Raw genomic sequence first — 15,429 nt, forward strand, 5'->3', positions numbered from 1 at the left:
TGCGAGCAAGGAAGATAGCCAAAAAAGCCAGCAAACAAAGAAAGACCATGATCAACAAGACTAGCCATTTGACCACCATATTGGAAAAAAGAATGCCATGTGGTACAAATGGGATTACAATTCACAGGATCGCACCTACAATGTAAAAACAGGTATCACTTCCACCCTCACTTCCATCTACCTGTCTGTGCTGCACTACCTTAGTGAAAAATGCACTTAAATAGAAAGCGGGCAGGGTACCCTTGCACTACTACCCTTAAGGAAGCTAGTCGTGTTACACAGAACACTTAGGGGGTAATTCATGGATTATTTGCGCCGAAAAAAACGGGATTTGTGCGCCATTCTGCTTGCAAATCCCCATTTGTTAAACAGGGATTTGCGGGCAGAATGGTGCACAAATCCCGTTCTTTTCGGCACAAATAATCCATGAATTACCCCCTTAATGGTTGAAGAAGGTTCCCCTGCATTTGTAACCTTAAGGCATAACCAACGCCCCCAAAACAAAATGAGTGCCATTACTGAGTGAGGCTGAAAAATACTTCACTTACTAAAAATAGTCAGCGGATTTGCTGGTGGTCCCATTGCAACAAATGGGAAAGCTGCAAAAATAAAACTCTTAACACTGTATGTGTGCCTCACCATTTGCCTCGGAAGGATAGCTCAGGGGAACGTTCCCGCCTTGGAAGCAAGATGACATGGAGCAACACAGGTTCGATCCCCGAGTACGCGCTTAGAAACCTCTGGGTATTAAGCATGTTATAAATAACCAATTACAATTACATTAGGTGCAACTGTGACTCATAATTATTAAGGGAGACATCATGACCTTCAACCCTCATATAAATGAGGCACAGTAATCTTCTACCTCTTGCATCCAGGAACTGCCTTGATCTTCCATTTATCATATCTACAAACTACCCTGAGCTTTCGCCCCCCATTAGTGAGCCACTTCGCCACATATTCATGAGTTACCATTGTACTGACGGCCTGGAGGTACAACATTTCTCATAAAAGAAACACCCAGAAATGTGCTGCTGATGGTCTTAGTGTCTAATTGCACTCCATTCTTTCCACTGAATAAGAGGCCTTGTCTGGGTCTCTTAGATCTAGCAGTCCTTTCCTTCCGGTAGTCTGAATATTCATTTATTATTTTTTCAAGAACTGGCTTCTAATTCTAATCCTCTGAGTCTTGCCTTTTTACTAAGTTGAATTATTTGTTTATACTCCTGCCGTAGAATGTTCCGAACTTTCTTCAGCATGACACATTTGTTTTCTGTACACTTAACACACCCAGGGATTGCCTGCTGACATGTTCAGGTGCTCTACAGAATGCTAAGATTAATGACATATACCCCGATCTCGGATTTATAGATGCTTTGACCTGTACGTGCACTTGTGTGTTTTTATTTTCTATTCAAAGTTTATAAATGTTCTATAAACAGAGCTTTGGCGAAAGCGCTGTATAATAACAAATTATTATTATATAAATACGATTTTGCTCCTTGAATAATTCCGAGCTGTTTTGGTCAATAGGAGCCTAAGGAATGTTAAACGAGCAGTAGCCCCCTTACCACTTGTGCATTAGCATCCTAATTCGGTAAAACTGGCCAAATCACACCCTTCACAGTGCTCAGTGTGTGACATGGTGCTAAGTGCGCCCACCTGAATATTTAATTAAACCTCTTTCTCTCTCCTACTTCCATTTATGAACCTCTTTGCTTGGATTGCAAGAGTTATTGTTTCTGAGTTGTTGGGGTGCGATAAGTGAAAATCTGAGAAGGTTGAAAAACACTATTAGGGGGTCATTATGAGTTTGGCAGTGTGGTAAAGTGGCGGGAAATCCTGTACCACTACTTTTCCTGCACTGCCAATCTACAAGTTTGACAGTGGCGGTTACCTAATTTACCTCCAACCAAGAGCTGCAGGTAAATCAGGCCCCACTGGGAAAAAACACCTGGTATTTCCACTAATCCCCCAGCCCCCATGGAGTCTTATCGGACTTCATGAATGGGGAATGAATGCCCTTGCCAGCACCTATAATATCCCGGTAATACCGGGATATCAGGCTCTGGTACCAGTAGGTCTGTAATAATGACCCCATAGGTATCGGATATATAAAGTGCCAACCTAGCTGGGAAGACGGAGGACTGTACATAGGGGATGCACCCAGGGGGTTAAAGGTAAGGTGTGGTGGTAGCAGTGGAGCCGTGATGGGTAAGGGGCTGCAGGGGAATGGTGGACCCCCAAAGAAGGAGAGCAAGGGTTCAGTGGAATCAGTCCTCAGTTATGAAAGCATACCCTCATTTCATGAACCTGTTTGTGTAACATCACCCTGGTCTGAGGGGGGAATCTATGATGTTGGTGTGTGTAAAGGGTCTCCGTGATTTATCCAGGTTATTCTGGATCATCGACGCGGGAGGATAGCTCAGGGGCAACGTGCTCGCCTTAGAAGCAAGAAGACATGGAGCAACACAGGTTCAATCCCCAGATGCGCGCTTAGAAACCTCTGGGTATTAAGCGCGTTATAAATAACCTATCATATGAAATCCTCCACATTGTGCACAAGGCTGCTGTCAGCACCCTGTGCCACGTGAGACCTTCAAAAATGGTGGCACAATCTTTCGCCTAGTTAAGAATTCCTGTGGATTTATGCCTCTGTCCAGGACGACAGTCACGGGCCATACTTTTATGACACTCAGCAGCACAGACAGATCTAGAAAAAGGACCTTTGTTGCCAGACACTTTACTAGCATACGCTCAGTCGATACTGTGTGTCCCCCCCCCCCCTTTCCTGGGCTCCACTCCCACCCCATGCTGAATAGAAGCTTTGGTCCTGCTGCTTGTGATAGGAGTTATTATAGCAGCTGCTGCTGAATTCATTCCGCACCACAGGATGTGGCCTCGAGTAGGTTAGTGCTTGTCCTTCAGTCATCAATCATGACACTCCTCCCTCCTCCCTACCCACAAGCTCCACCAGCCCTGAACTCCATCTAATTTTACAGCAGTGAGCAAGAGCTAAAAACAACAAGTGTATGCGCAGCGCCTGCGCGCCAGCTCAAAGTAGCATTCCATGTTAGATTGGCCGTTAAAATGTAACCTCTCCCTCGGAGCAGAAGCTCTTGAAGCCATCTTATATGGCAAATAGAACCACAAACCATTCATTTTGTATTATACTTATAGTGTAATTAAATCTTGGATGTGTTAACATCATACTATCTGGAGGGTGTAAGGCTTGCAAGAGGAGATACTCACTTTGGTTTGTAGCTAAAATAGTTCTGACATTTTTGGGAATCTAAGAGGCTGCTTAGAATATGTAGGAGAAGAGGTAAGTTCTTCCATGCAGTGGTGGGGCATGGATTGGCATCGCTGAAGGAGGTATTGGTGAGGAATTGAAGATGAGTGTTACCATCATGGAAAAGTGAGGATATTATGGTTTAGGGTCTTCATCGGCTTTTAGGGTGCAATGGATGTTGGCACCATCAGCATAGAGATGGCACCATAAGGGAGTCGCTAGCCATGATTGTTCCTAAAGGACCAAGAGAAATGTTGACCAAAATTGATGCTAAAGATGAACTTTGTGGTAGACGGCGACTGCGCCAAGAAGGAAAGTGAAGATTGTCATGTCCAGCGAGTGTCCATTATGGATGCGCAAAGCTAACCATTTAATAGCTACCTAGAGAAAAGGCGTAAATATATACAGTACACTCATCGGGGGGGGGATTTAGCCAGAGCCTGCAGCAATATCTAATTAAGTGGCGACTGCCTGCCCTGGTTCGCTTTGTTATGTATTTGCGCTTTGATATCCTGCCTGGCCACACCAATAGGGGTGCTTGGCAGGGGATTCCGTTGGAGGAGCGCCTTTGTCGGCTACGGGGAAAGCAAATTGAAACAGCAGGCCATATCTTTATGCATTGCCCTTTTTTGGGAGCCTATGCGAATGTTGCCACACATGAATCAGACACATTCTGGAGCGGACTCCTATTTGGTGGTTTCCGCTGCGTATCATGTTTCACTCAGAGCTATTACATTATTACAACACAAAGTTCTGTGATTTGACTTCCAAGCTCCTCGTGGTGCTCTTTTAATTTGACAGCAGCCTTACAAGAGATTTTTTTATTTTAATAACAATATATTTTATTCAAATTATAATGTATTGTGATATAGTTCTTTTTAGATTGAGTCATGTATTAGATCATTTTAGCGTGTGAATTTTAAGATACACATTATAACATGAAACCATTATTTTAGATATGATGTAGGGAATAAAAGCAGATTTATCCTGTCCAATTCTGAATCACTTGTACATTTTATGTATTCTTTTTTATTTTATGATTAATTTGTTTTTAAAACATTGATTGTGTGGGTCATGAGTTTTCCTGATAATGTATTATGTTGGTTTGATTAGTGTAAAAGGTTGAACTGTAACCAAATGCACTTAAATAAAGCAACAAAAAAAGAGCTACCTAGTCGACACCTCTGAAATGCACTAAAGGGAAGCCCTGCCCCATTCACTCCACTGACTCCAAAGCCTATGTCATTCACTCACACACTCAGTCTACTCTCTCAAACACTCACTCCACACACCACTCCACCACCCATCCCAGTGATTCCAACACTGAGCCCCTTCCTCTAGACATCACCCGATCACTACGCAGCTCATTCTGCTTAAACTAACACTCCTCTCGCTACAACACTCAACCCATTCACTCAAAACATCCCACTTCTGTCACCTTTGTTCTCCCTTCAGTCAACCTCTGCCTTATTCTGACAGTCAAGTATCACTAAATTAGGGTAGTCGTAAGCAGTCCTAATCACTGTGAACAGCGGCAATACCTCCCTTTCCAATCCTATTAAAAGTAAGTGTGCATAAACAAAATGCAACACTAATAACAACTCAGAAACATACCTCTTTGTTGGCACGGTTGCTCACTTTCAGATATCTGTGCCCCACCTGCGGCCAAAAGATTGATCCCCAGTAGGACTGAGCTAGCCATTCATCCTTCTGAGGTACACTGAGTACACTAAAATTCGGTAATTCTAAAACCTATTACTACAGTACTTAGAAGCAGGAGTAATCTTCTATGCAGCACTAAATGAAAATGTGATGTGATGGTGAAGATATAGCATCCTCAACACCTGGTCAGAAGTTGGAAGCAAACACGATGAACATGACCTCACCCAACAACAACACTGCGACTGTCTATTCATCAAAGAACCGTGCCTCGCCCCAGATAGCAGTGTGGTCTCAGCCAATGTAGTGTACGAGAACTACTTCAATCTGATTTAAGACAGGGTCGTTGGGCAGGTGAAGGTCTGACCGTCATATACAAATCATGTCTCAATCTCGCCAAATCCCCACTGCATCCTACATAGAAACCTATTGCACCTCCAGCCAAACCAACATGAAACCACTGACATTCCAGAGGCCTACAGTGCAGGCAGCAACCCACAATTCCTGACATGATCGCTTTTGCCTTCACAGTCACACGGAAATTCAACTCATGTATAATACTCACATTCAGATGGTGCCTCCACCACAACCTGACTGCCTGAAGCAACTCAAAGCCCAGAGACTTCACCTAATGAACATCTAAAACTACTGCTAACTCAACCTTTCACCAGAAATAAGTGATTGATGGCCACCAGTGCACACCTCTTCTAGAGGCTAATGGCTGTGCCAGCCCTTTAGAACCACCCTCCATGACCGCCACACAACATGAAGCAGATGCACCTGCCACAAGTCAGATCAGATTGTCGAAAAAAAACTCTTTAAAAACTCTTTCCAGCCTCCCTTGATTAAATCACCCTGCCTTACAGCACTGATACAGATGACAAACTAAGCAGGCAACCAATCTCCCTGCAAATTCCACCATTCTATGTGGGCCAGTCAAAAAAATAAGCTCCAAAATAATAAGCCGGAAAGGTGATTATAGACTTGAGAAGGGCACTCCACCCCTAAACTCCCAACACCACCTCCACCCCTAAACTCCCAACACCACCTCTACCTCTACCTGCTCATACAAAGACTCCCTTCTTCTCCCCACTAGGTACCGCCCCCATCAACTCAACACTTTTCTATAGTGCTCTCTCTATATCAACCTACCCACATCTCAACTTACTTGTCTCAACGTGGTCCAAAACAATGAAGCAAGGCAAGTGATCCTGGCACTCATTCAAACTGACTCAAGCATCTGATGGGTCTAGAGCTGAATGGTGCGCCAACGCTTTCTTCTTCTGGGCATATCTTTGTTTTAGTCGATACATCCTGTGATTCTGCTACTGATGAGTGTTAGGTACATGTTTCTAAAGTACAACTGGTGTTAGACTTCACAAGACTTATCTCTTGGTATTAGGGACCCAACTCTTGATATAGGCCTGTACTACACAAGTCGCTAGAGTGGCTGAGCAGCCAGGCTTATCTTATGAGGGAGTGATGTGAGCTGTAGAGCAGTACAAAGAAATCAGTCCATACATAGATCCAAGAAAACACTTACTCAGTTAAAGTTATATTAAAATAATTATGTATTTATTTATATATACACAAGGCACACAAGCAATTCGAAATTGTAGTAACTAGCATTAACATTTAATAAGAAGTGGAATAAGATTATAAAAGGAACAGTAATGCAGGTGAGTAACTTTTCATACACGTTTCGTATCCAGCACACAGAGTGACTTCAGTTAAGGTCAGTAAAAGCACTTATATGTCTCACCTTTGCAAAATTCAGTTTAGGGGAAGAAAAGATTAGACAGAACTCAGCTAGCAACTATTAAGTAACAATGTACACTCTCCCGGAGGGATTTAGGCAGTCTGTTTCCTAACTAAAATGTATTCACAATTAATGTTTATGGAGGAACCAGCATTGCTAAAGCCAGTAGGATCAAGAAGATGGACCTTTGGGAAACCAGCAAAGCACCAGTTCTGATGAAAATCTTCAGAGGAAAAGTTAAGTTACTAGTCAGTGGTTCTTGTAGAAAACACAGGAGCTCAAGGGGACCCTTCCTCTAAGCACACAGGTTGCAAGATCTGCTAAGTGAAGTTAAGGCCAACTCTCAATGGAAGAAATCAACACTCCCAAAGCAATGGAGCACCAAATTTGGCCTCAGATAAGTGTAACCCAAACCCCGGAGTACCTGAAGAACGATGTTTAAGATGCAGCTGATCGCCTTCTGGATGCAACGATTAAGACCCTGATTCCAGCACCTTGGTTGTGGTGACGAAAGGGGGGACCTTCGGTGGGCTTGTGCGGCAGCACTCGAGAGAAGGGCTCGGCAGCAAAGGATTCAGCCCACTCCAGCATCTCTTTGTGGTTTTGGTGCCTTTTTCTTAGCACCAAGAAGAAATTAATATCACTGGTTGGATTCCCTTCGATAACTCAGTCCTAAACTCTGGTGAGGGGACTTTTGGTGAAGTATTCCTGCCTCTGGAGGTCCACACAGATGCCTGCAAAGTTTCAACGAGATTCGATTGTTCACAAGACGATGCACTCGCAAATGGTCCAGGTATCCCGGATATTGATGTTCTGCAGCCAGGAAAGTCGCAGGACTTCGGAGGTTGGCCCACAATGAAGAGGGTCTTGATGCTAGTTGGTCCACCAGCCCAAGGGAGGAAGTTTTCCTTGGCAGAGCTTCCCTGTCGAGATGAAAACAGGGTCAGCACAGCTGCAGGGCTTCATTGGTATTTCTGCAGCTATTGAAGGTGCTGCTGGCATCTCTGCTCGTCTTTTGCTTCGGGCTCCGTGTTCCAGTGGTCCACTCCTCGCCTTATGTGCTGGCAACCATTCATTCACTCCCATGGAGCTGTCAATCACCTGGGGGTCGGCTGTCTTGCAGGAAAGCCAGCCACTCAGCTAGAACTGGTCTCAGCCAGGCACACCTATAAACAAAGGACAGTGGAGGTTCGGGACCCTCCCTCACTTCCTGCCTTGCCAGACACACTGGAGCCTGGGCGGGCTTCAGAGGTGAAGCCTGCAAAAGGCAAAACTCACAAAGGACCCAATCCTGCAAGAAATGATAGAAGGAGAGCTCAGAACAAACCAAAAATGGCAATAAAAGAAGACATGGGCCATTTTGGGAAAATGGTCACCCATGGCTGCTGTGCTGAAGCTGAGAAATCAGCCTGCTAGTAACCTGCACAAAAAGGAAGAAAAGGTATCCACTGCCACCAGCCAATTATGTTTGTTAGTCACTGTAACAAAAAGTTACATGAGGAGTGGGAAAAGGAGTTACAATGTAACCTCCCAGCACCCCACAAAAAACGTGGTGTGTGCTGAACCCACGAAGGAACAGGTAAGTAAGAGACACTTTATCTTACTACTCTTGGGACTGTAGTTCACACAAGAGAATGCATTAAAGAATAAGGAGAAGTCCAAGGGACTCCCCAGTGACACTACACTGAGGGTGTCAGAAAGTGAATAACAGATGCCTGTATTAAACCTATGGAGAAAGCATACTCCACAAAAGCCCCAGTCCAGCATAGGTGCTGGAGTCTCTCCGGCTAAAGGGAATTAGCACAGAAACTGAACATTCTGCCTAACAATGAGCCATGTACTTTATCCTGCATACTGCATCTGTATGCCCCTTGCTGCCACCCAAGCAGTGCCATCTTCCTGCAGATGGAATGTGTTACCATTCTCTCCAGTTCTCAGTCTGTTTTAGGTATTCTAGTTTATGAGGCAACAGCATCTTTGCTCCCTCTTAAGTAGATTCATTTATCACTGTTCTTCCAAGGTGCAGTAGTGTGCATGTGGCTGGGTTCTGAGTTGAGAGGTAGGTGTTTATTTGGGGGTGATGGCTATTTTGACATTGGTTCATGTTAAAATGACAATAACTCTAGGCCTATCATTGAGGTGGCTTGGTTGGTCAGGTTGGATGAGACGTTATGTTATAAATCAGGAATATAATGATGAAGTGCTTTGTCTGATAATGCGGTGCTACGTTAACTTCCTCACAGTTTATAAGGCAACGGAAGTGGAGGTCAAATGTGTCTCATGGTGTGGGTAATGCCTGAAACTTTTGCTTGGATGGCACAGTCTGGCCTGATAGCTTGTTGCTGCGTACTCATTCCACATTCTAAGAAGTCTTACCCCGAATGTTATTCACTGAGCAGGCCACTTAGAGTCACGTGGCCAATGTTCCATACCACGCGCCCTCTCACCAGGGCCTCCCAGCTCCATCTAGGAGTTCTGTCCAGTTAGCCCTTCAGTATTCCCTGTGTAGCCTTTCACCCAGGCCTCCCAGCTCCATCTAGGAGTTCTGTCCAGTTAGCCCTTCAGTATTCCCTGTGTAGCCTTTCACCCAGGCCTCCCAGCTCCATCTAGGAGTTCTGTCCAGTTAGCCCTTCAGTATTCCCTGTGTAGCCTTTCACCCAGGCCTCCCAGCTCCATCTAGGAGTTCTGTCCAGTTAGCCCTTCATTATTCCCTGTGTAGCCTTTCACCCAGGCCTCCCAGCTCCATCTAGGAGTTCTGTCCAGTTAGCCCTTCAGTATTCCCTGTGTAGCCTTTCACCCAGGCTTCCCAGCTCTACCTATGAGTAGTGTGCAGTTGCCGCTTCAATACAGACTAAATACCCTCATGCCCAGGACTCCCAGTTCCACTTATGAGTACTTTCCAGTTCCCCCTTCAGTACTCACTGAGTACTATCTCACACAGTCCACCCAAGCTCCAACTATGAGTCCTGCCCAATTATCCTTTCAGTACTCACTGAGTTCCCTCTCATCCAGTCTTCCCAGCTCCACCTATGTGTACTGTCCAGTTACCACTTCAGTACTAACTGAGAACACTCCTACTCAGGACACCCATTTCCACCTCTGGGTACTGACCAGTTATCCCTTCAGTAATTACTGATTTCCCTCTTATCCAGGCATCCCTGCTCCACCAATGAATATTGTCCAGTTAGATACCCTTCAATATTCACTGAGTATCCTCTCACCCAAACCTCCCAGTTCCACCTGTGAGTACAGTCCACTTACTGGTTCAGTACTCAGCCCCTCATACCCAGGACTCACTTACTGGTTCATTACTCACCAAGTACCTTTCACCCAGGTCTCCCAGCTTCACCCATGAGTATTGTCCAGTTTTGCCTTAGTACCTACTAAGTATCCTCCTCTCACCCACACCTCCCAGCTCCATCTGTGAATACTGCCCAGTCACACATTCAGTACTCACTGAGTAATCTATCTCCCAGGCACCCTGGCAACATCTAAGAGTACTGACCAGTTATGGCTTCAGAACCCACTGATGACCCTCTCTTCCAGTCTTCCCCAACTTCATCTATGGTTGCTGTCTAATTATAATTTCAGTACTCACTGTGTACCCTCTCATCCAGGCCTTCTAGAACCATTGAAGAATTTCATCCAGTTACAGATACACTGTTACTCACAAAAATACATTCTTATCTAAGCTGTAAAGGTCCATTTATGAGTGCTGTCCAGTTACATTTACATGGCTATTTATCAATGTCCCTTTTATCCAGGCCACCTAGCTCCATGTAGGTATTCTGTGTAGTTACTAACCAAGGACTCCCCGTCTCTGAGGCGACCCAGCTCCATGTAGGTATTCTGTGCAGTTACTAACAAAGTACTCCCTTTCCCTGAGGCCACCCAGCTCCATGTAGGTATTCTGTGCAGTTACTAAACAAGGTACTCCCTCTCTCTTAGGCCACCACAGCTCCATGTAGGTATTATGTGCAGTTACTAACCAAGTACTCCCTCTCTCTGAGGCCACCCAGCTCCATGTAGGTATTCTGTGCAGTTACTAAAAAAGTACTCCCTCTCTCTGAGGCCACCCAGCTCCATGTAGGTATTCTGTGCAGTTACTAACCACTTACTCCCTCTCTCTGAGGCCACCCAGCTCCATGTAGGTATTCTGTGAAGTTACTAACCAAGTACTCCCTCTCTCTAAGACCACCCAGCTCCATGTAGCTATTCTGTACAGTTACTAAACAAGTACTACCTCTCTCTGAGGCCGCCACAGCTCCATGTAGGTATTCTGTGCAGTTACTAACCAAGTACTCCCTCTCTCTGAGGCCATCCAGCTCGATGTAGGTATTCAGTGCAGTTACTAACCAAGTACTCCCTCTCTCTGAGGCCACCCAGCTCATGTAGGTATTCTGTGCAGTTACTAACCAAGTACTCCCTCTCTCTGAGGCCACCCAGCTCCATGTAGGTATTCTGTGCAGTTACTAACCAGGTACTCCCTCTCTCTGAGGCCACCCACCTCCATGTAGGTATTATGTGCAGTTAGCACCCAGTACTCCCTCTATCTGAGGCCACCCAGCTCCATGTAGGTATTCTGTGCAGTTACTAACCAAGTATCCCTCTCTCTGAGGCCACCCACCTCCATGTAGGTATTATGTGCAGTGAGCACCCAGTACTCCCTCTCTCTGAGGCCACCCAGCTCCATGTAGGTATTATGTGCAGTTACTAACCAAGTACTTCCTCTCTCCAATGCCACCCAGCTCCATGTAGGTATTCTGTACAGTTACTAACCAAGTACTCCCTCTCTCTGAGGCCATCCAGCTCCATGTAGGTACTATGTGCAGTTACTAACCAAGTTCTCCCTCTCTCTGAGGCCACCCAGCTCTATGTAGGTATTCTGTGCAGTTACTAACCAAGTACTCCCTCTCTCTGAGGCCACCACAGCTCCATGTAGGTATTCTGTGCAGTTACTAACCAAGTTCTCCCTCTCTCTGAGGCCACCCAGCTCCATGTAGGTATTCTGTGCAGTTACTAACCAAGTACTCCATCTCTCTGAGGCCACCCAGCTCCACGTGGGTATTCTGTGCAGTTACTAAGCAAGTACTCCCTCTCTCTGAGGCCGCCCAGCTCCATGTAGGTATTCTGTGCAGTTACTAACCAAGTATTCCCTCTCTCTGAGGCCACCCAGCTCCATGTAGGTATTTTGTGCAGTTACTAACCAAGTACTCCTTCTCTCTGAGGCCACCCAGCTCCATGTAGGTATTATGTGCAGTTACTAACCAAGTACTCCCTCTCTCTGAGGCCACCCAGTTCCATTTAGGTCTTCTGTGCAGTTACTAATCAAGTACTCCCTCTCTCTGAGGCCACCCACCTCCATGTAGGTATTATGTGCAGTTAGCACCCAGTACTCCCTCTCTCTGAGGCCACCCAGCTCCATGTAGGTATTATGTGCAGTTACTAACCAAGTACTTCCTCTCTCCAATGCCACCCAGCTCATGTAGGTATTCTGTGCAGTTACTAACCAAGTACTCCCTCTCTCTGAGGCCACCCAGCTCCATGTAGGTATTCTGTGCAGTTACTAACCAAGTACTCCCTCTCTCTGAGGCCACCCAGCTCCATGTAGGTATTCTGTGCAGTTACTAACCAAATACTCCCTCTCTCTGAGGCCACCCACCTCCATGTAGGTATTATGTGCAGTTAGCACTCAGTACTCCCTCTCTCTGAGGCCACCCAGCTCCATGTAGGTATTATGTGCAGTTACTAACCAAGTACTTCCTCTCTCCAATGCCACCCAGCTCATGTAGGTATTCTGTGCAGTTACTAACCAAGTACTCCCTCTCTCTGAGGCCATCCAGCTCCATGTAGGTATTCTGTGCAGTTACTAACCAAGTACTCCCTCTCTCTGAGGCCACCCAGCTCCATGTAGGTATTCTGTGCAGTTACTAACCAAGTACCCTCTCGCCAAGGCCGCCCAGCTCCATGTAGGTATTCTGTAGAGCTACTTACCAACTACCCTCTCACCGAGGCCACACAGATCCAGATAGATATTTTATACAGTAAGTAACCAAGTATCCACGATCCGAAGCCACCCTGCTCCATGTAAGTATTTTGTACAGTTACTCACCAAGTACCCTCTCGCCAAGGCCGCCCAGTTCCATGTAGGCATTCTGGAAGGCGTCCTTCAGCTCTTCATCCAGAGTTTGCTCCTTGCCTTGCAGCAGGATGGTGGAGCAGCGGTCCAGAATCCTTTCTGGGGCACCCTTCATAACAAGCACAAAGCGAGACTCCGCTGGGTTGGCATTTTTGTGGACGGACAGCTGAAAACAAAAGCATAGTGGATTGCATTAATGATATCATTTGGCATGGCTTGCACTTGAGCAGGGCTTCGTGAATGAGTGGCAAATCCTCACTATGACCAAGAGGCCAATCATTTAGCAGCCACTGCTTATGTGGCACAGACACCAGGACATATGGGGCCCATCTCTGAAGTGGCACACAGGCATGGGAACATGTATGTTTACATTTCCCGCTGTGCACACCAATGAACGATTGGCCAATCCTGCAGCGATACAATGAACAGCAAAATGCATGCCAATCCTTGCTGTGCCTAAACAAGCTGTAATCCCTATCTTGGCACAGATGCCTGTCAAGAAGCTGCTTGGCCCTACTTGGGCACACAGACTGTCCCTGAAGTGGCACAGACGCCAGCAAACAAGCTTCCCTTCCCTTGCTTAGCACATAGTCCAGTGCCCAGGCAACCAATCACTACTAGAGGAAGTACCCCCAGAGGATATGGGCTCCAATCACCTAGGGTAAACTTTACAGCCAGTGTCCCTCATGGTGACTCTCTCTCTGGTGATCAGCTTCTGTATTTCTCAAATGTTGACTGCACCACGCCCTAAAGACCCCAGGCCAATGTAAGTGGATCGGCCACCACTGGCAAACCTCAGAAAAATCCCTGGTGGGTAAAAGATCTGCAGAGCAAGCCATAGTGTACCATCCTATCAAGTGCAAGCACAGAAGATCACTACTAAAATCAACCTCCCAAGGGTAAGGTTGGCTCCGCCCTGATAGAGAACTTGTTTGTAAGGCAGGCACAGCCTCACTTTTTTCATTAACCACCAGAACAACATCCCACATGCCTAGGTCAAGCACGGCACGCACCAACCCCAACCCTTCAGTTCAGGGAACACACATCACCATGCTACATCTATTAACTTGCACCGGGAAGCCCAACACCATGCTACTACTGCCCACCTCCTTGCTAAAGCATATTTACACCACTTCATAGCCCATCTACAAGAAGAGACTTGTAAAAAAAGGGGGATGTAATTATGAAATCAGAGGCCAGCTGTGCAATCCCTACACGTGAGTGTTGCTGAGGGTGCACTTGCCTGGTCTCAGCTGAAGTCAGCTCATGCATGCCTGCATACATGATCCACAAGGCCCTCATCTTTATCTTTGCTGGAAACATGTTCTGCTGAGTGGGGCCTTCCTAGATAACTGGCACTGGGACTCCAGCTTCAGCTATGTGTGCTCCGTGTTTACTGCGAAAGCACATATTTGAGCTCCCCTTAACTGGCAGCTTTTCAAGGTTACATCTATGTTTTCCCCTGGATGCCTAATGCTGTTGCGTTGGGTGGTACTCCACTGGTATTTTGTTATAGGTTGCTTAGGTGTGTAGGGAGGATTTACCCCATTCCCCATGTATATCTTTCTGCGATTTATTTTGCCCTCTAGACTTAACTCATATTAGCACATAGAGATCGATATTTACCTCCTCTCAGAAAATCAGAATGCTCAGTGTGCAGTCAATAACTACTGGTATTGGCTGCATTCTAAACATTATGACTTCAAAAGTACACAGGGAAACAAAAATGTCATTTCCTAGCAAGATTTCTTTTGTCAAGACGCTTCCTCTCTGGGGGGAACTTTCCTGTTGCTGTAACATCCAATTTACGTCATCACTGAAGAGAAAGCTAAAACATGGGGCAATGCTTTCACTTTCTTATAGAGACACTGTTTAGTTTTACATGATAGCTTGTGCATTCTCATGTTAAACCCACTCCTGTTTAACCAATAAATATGCTGAACTTTAAGACACACTTGTTATTTAAATACTACAACATAAAACCACATTTAATTTACTAACTCAATGTGTCCACTTACTTTCTCACTATTAAAGTAGTCTTTTTGAATTCACCACCAAAACTCTAAAACATGTATTGCTGCTAACATTATGTGCTAATAGCCTTGTAGACCTCGGGAGGGTCATTATTGCATGGGATAATGACTTTCCCCCAACCTATGTCCCGAGTTGAAGCTTGGTGGTTAGTCATTATCCCACCATAATTACCCCTCCCTCAGTCTAAAGGCTATATTATTTCTAAAAGGGAAAGCAGCAGGGTCATGCCAACTAAAGCCCAGGAGCTTAATATAGAGTTGGAGGCTTTTCAGAACACATGAAAAACTCTGTGTGAAGTGTCAATTCCTACACACCGAGGGTGGCCTTCTGTGCAGGTGTCTTACGAATATAGGTCCTGATAGAGCAAGGATTAAAACTTTCTACAAAGGAGGAGCCAGAAGGGGCGCAGTGATTCATCATAAATCAGGTCTGTGCGTGACCTAAAGGGACTTCAGAAAACAATGAAGGGATGAGAATCGGGGAGATTCTCTTCAGTTATGTACTGAGCTTTCCTCACCGTGATTGGTCTGACACAAGATGTGTCCA

The 15,429-nt window shown here is 45.6% G+C and overlaps 1 protein-coding gene across 2 annotated transcripts in view; it reads right to left on the minus strand.

The window, feature by feature from the left end:
• LOC138525693 (sodium/potassium-transporting ATPase subunit alpha-1-like) overlaps positions 1 to 15,429 on the minus strand; it is a 245,607-nt gene that overhangs the window by 59,990 nt on the left and 170,188 nt on the right. The window contains exon 12 of one of the 2 annotated variants that reach the window (XM_069635782.1): positions 12,823 to 13,015. In XM_069635782.1, coding sequence (XP_069491883.1) covers positions 12,823 to 13,015 — 193 coding nt within the window. Of the gene's footprint in view, positions 1 to 12,645; positions 12,696 to 12,822; positions 13,016 to 15,429 lie in introns of those variants that run through there. The other variant, XM_069635783.1, reaches the window with a different exon arrangement.

The sequence above is a fragment of the Ambystoma mexicanum genome, chromosome 7p (genome assembly GCF_040938575.1).
Source record: "Ambystoma mexicanum isolate Mex_15411 chromosome 7p, UKY_AmexF1_1, whole genome shotgun sequence".
NCBI classification, from domain to species: Eukaryota; Metazoa; Chordata; class Amphibia; order Caudata; family Ambystomatidae; genus Ambystoma; species Ambystoma mexicanum.